At 48.3% G+C, this 2,960-nt stretch overlaps 1 protein-coding gene across 1 annotated transcript in view; it reads left to right on the forward strand.

Moving 5' to 3' along the window:
- The first annotated feature begins 277 nt into the window (after nt 1-277).
- The window catches only part of LOC119301122 (histone-lysine N-methyltransferase TRX1-like), an 18,011-nt gene continuing 15,328 nt past the window's right edge, over nt 278-2,960 (forward strand). The window contains exons 1-7 of the mRNA XM_037578027.1: nt 278-1,018; nt 1,134-1,185; nt 1,282-1,356; nt 1,554-1,767; nt 2,325-2,448; nt 2,529-2,633; nt 2,771-2,960. The exon at nt 2,771-2,960 is cut by the window's right edge and continues 4 nt beyond it. Of these exons, the coding sequence (XP_037433924.1) occupies nt 354-1,018; nt 1,134-1,185; nt 1,282-1,356; nt 1,554-1,767; nt 2,325-2,448; nt 2,529-2,633; nt 2,771-2,960 (1,425 nt within the window). The 5' untranslated portion in view covers nt 278-353. The remainder of the gene's footprint in view (nt 1,019-1,133; nt 1,186-1,281; nt 1,357-1,553; nt 1,768-2,324; nt 2,449-2,528; nt 2,634-2,770) is intronic.

Below are 2,960 nucleotides of genomic sequence, written 5' to 3' on the forward strand. Positions count from 1 at the left end.
CATATTTGAATGCTTAAGCCGGATACCATGCACTTTGATAGATCCCAATGCAAGTATAAAATCTGTCTAGAAATACTATTATTGTACCGAGATTCATATTCTTCTTATCACATCTAACTGGAAGCCTAATTGGAACACTGACGGAGAAGAAAAGAAGACCGCAGGGACCCCGTGGTATGATGGCGAGAAGACCAGCGAACGGGCAATGCACACTGGCACTGGCAACAACGGGAGACAGCAGCGCAGGCGCAGCAGCCAGCCAGCAGAGCGGAGGAGGGCTGCCGCGGAGAAAAGAAATCGGGAAATCCCCATCCAGCTCCGCGGTGAGAGAGATAGAGAGAGGCGCGGAGGCGATGCTAGCTCCCGCGCTGAGCCCCCCCAAAAGATTTGGCGACGCGTCGCCCACCCCAAACGGGAACCTCCCCCCCTCACTGAACCCCCCTGCAATCCCCAAATCCCCGAAAGCCCTAGGGCGTGCAGCGCTGGAGGAGCGGCACCCGAAACCCTACCCGCCGGCCATGGTGATCGCCGTGGAGGGGAGCTTCGTGCACCAGGACGAGGGGGAGGACGGGGACCACCCCATGCGCTACCTCCCCCTCGGCCGCGTCTACTCCTCCACCGCCCCCTGCCCGCCCCCCAAGAAGCCCCGCAGCTCCGCCTCCGCCGCCGCGGGCGCCAAGCCGCCCGTGATCGTCTACTACCGCCGTCGCCGCAAGAAGCCGCGGCTCGAGGAGCCACGACCGTCCTCGCCCGCCACAGCGCCGCGGCAGCCGGAGGAGGAGGAGGAGGCGCTGGGCAGGGGCTCGCGGCGGAAGCGCCCGCTCAAGCACGAGCTGCTCAGCCTGGGTTCCGCCCCGCCTGCATTGGGCGCGGATAGAGACGGGGAGGAGCTGCTGGGGCGACGGCAGCCGAGGCGCAGAGGGGGAGTGCAGAAGGAGAGCACTTCGGCGCCCCGGAGGCGACGGCGCCGCAGCAGCCAGCTGGAGGCCGCCTCTCCATCTGAGAAGAGATGGGTAGAGTAAGTTGGATCTGTGCTTGCTTCGCAATGAAACTCTCCTCACGGCTTCAGCAACAAGGAACGGCCAACTAGAATACTTGTTCTCTGTGTAATTTTGACGCCGGCTTTGTCGCAGGTTGGAAATTCAGGGTGCCGATCCGCAGGCGTTTGTCGGTTTAGTGTGCAAGGTAAGTTCTTGGCGACGTCTGTTCTGAGCATGTGGTTGTTTCATCACTATATGGAATGCAGCCAAACTGGGGCCTCAATTTTGATGGTGAATGCAGGTTTTCTGGCCCTTAGATGATGATTGGTACAAGGGTTCCATCACGGCCTACACGGAACTAACCAAGAAGCATTCTGTATGCTTTCTATATCCCTGGTTCTTATTTTTCTTATTCATGAAAAATTGCTGTGAGTTGAATTTGATAATCTTCTCTGCATTTTCCTTACTAAAAGGCTCGTTATGTGTCACTCTGTTTTCCATGTAATGTCCGCACTATGAAGAGTGCCATGTGAAATGTCGTGTAGTTGATATCTAAAGCTAAACGAATTGCAGGTGAAGTACGATGACGGTGAAGCAGAAGACCTTACCCTAGCTAATGAAAGGATACAATTTTCCATTTCATCCGAGGAAATGAAGAGCCTGAACCTGAAATTTGGAGCATCTAACCTGGATAAGAAGGGATACGATGAGCTGCTTGCACTTGCTGTCAGCTTTCATGACTACCAAGGTCTTGATCCAGATGATCTAGTGTGGGCTAAAATAACAGGTACTCCTATGTCTTTTTCTTATGAGTGCCGATGCTTCCAGCTGTTATCTGCGATTAGATGCCAATGGTCTTTTCTGTTTATTCTGTCAGTCATCACAAGTTTTATTCCATTGTTTGTAGTCATTGTCCAGATTACCTTGAACTTTTACCGTGTGATATTTTATTTATTCTAGTGTTTATGGTAGTTTTGCATCAACTTATACAACTTTATTTGATTTCTCATGCACATCACATGTGTTAGATGGTTAACTGTCTCTTTTTACAGAAAATGCTTTCTAATGTTAAGCCCAGTATTGATTTATTATTTGACATTTTCATTATTCATCTCCTCAATTACCTGTCATACTTGTTATTTGATAATTGAGTCCTATTTTCCTCTGCATTCCTACATTCCTAAAGTAAACAAGTGACATGGATTTCCCTTTCTGTTCAATTGTTTCATTCAGTTATGTGGTTGATTTGCCATCTTTCAGTGCTCCCTTTTATGTGTAGGCTTCTCACTTTTCCCAGTGACTTGAAATTTGTTCTCATGTAATGAGCCTGGTGTGCCTTAACAGGTCATGCAATGTGGCCAGCTGTTATAGTGGACGAGTCAAATGTTCATGCTAGCCGGGCCCTGAAGCCAATTCGGTTAGATCAATCAATACTTGTTCAATTCTTTGGCACCCATGATTTTGCAAGGTTTGGTTCTGTGAAAAGATTATAGCATATTTTTTCTTTTTCTTTCGAAGCAGTACACTAAAGTTGTGTTTGTACCTCAGGATTAAGTCGAAGCAGGCGGTGCCCTTTCTGAATGGCCTTCTTTCTTCCTTGCATCTCAAATGCAAGCAAACACGCTTCTCCCGAGGCTTAGAAGAAGCCAAGGAGTATGAGTCCAGAACCTCTTTTATATTTTTAAGCAATAATTGTTTTTTTCCTGAATACACATCATAGACTCGAAAGATTTTCTGTTATCTTGCATGATGCCCTATTGGTATGATACTGAAAAATACCGATTGTGTAGGTTTCTCCTCACACAACAGCTTCCAGAAAATATGTTGCAACTTCGGAAATCCATTGAAAATGATGGTTCTGATGTTAATGGCCAAGATGACGCGATAGGCTCTTGTGATAATTTATCAGAAGAAAGAGAAGAAGAAAATGGAGAGGATGCTGAAATGACTCAAATAGAACTAGGAAATCTTCGCGTGAGC

The sequence above is a fragment of the Triticum dicoccoides genome, chromosome 5A (assembly GCF_002162155.2).
Source record: "Triticum dicoccoides isolate Atlit2015 ecotype Zavitan chromosome 5A, WEW_v2.0, whole genome shotgun sequence".
NCBI classification, from domain to species: Eukaryota; Viridiplantae; Streptophyta; class Magnoliopsida; order Poales; family Poaceae; genus Triticum; species Triticum dicoccoides.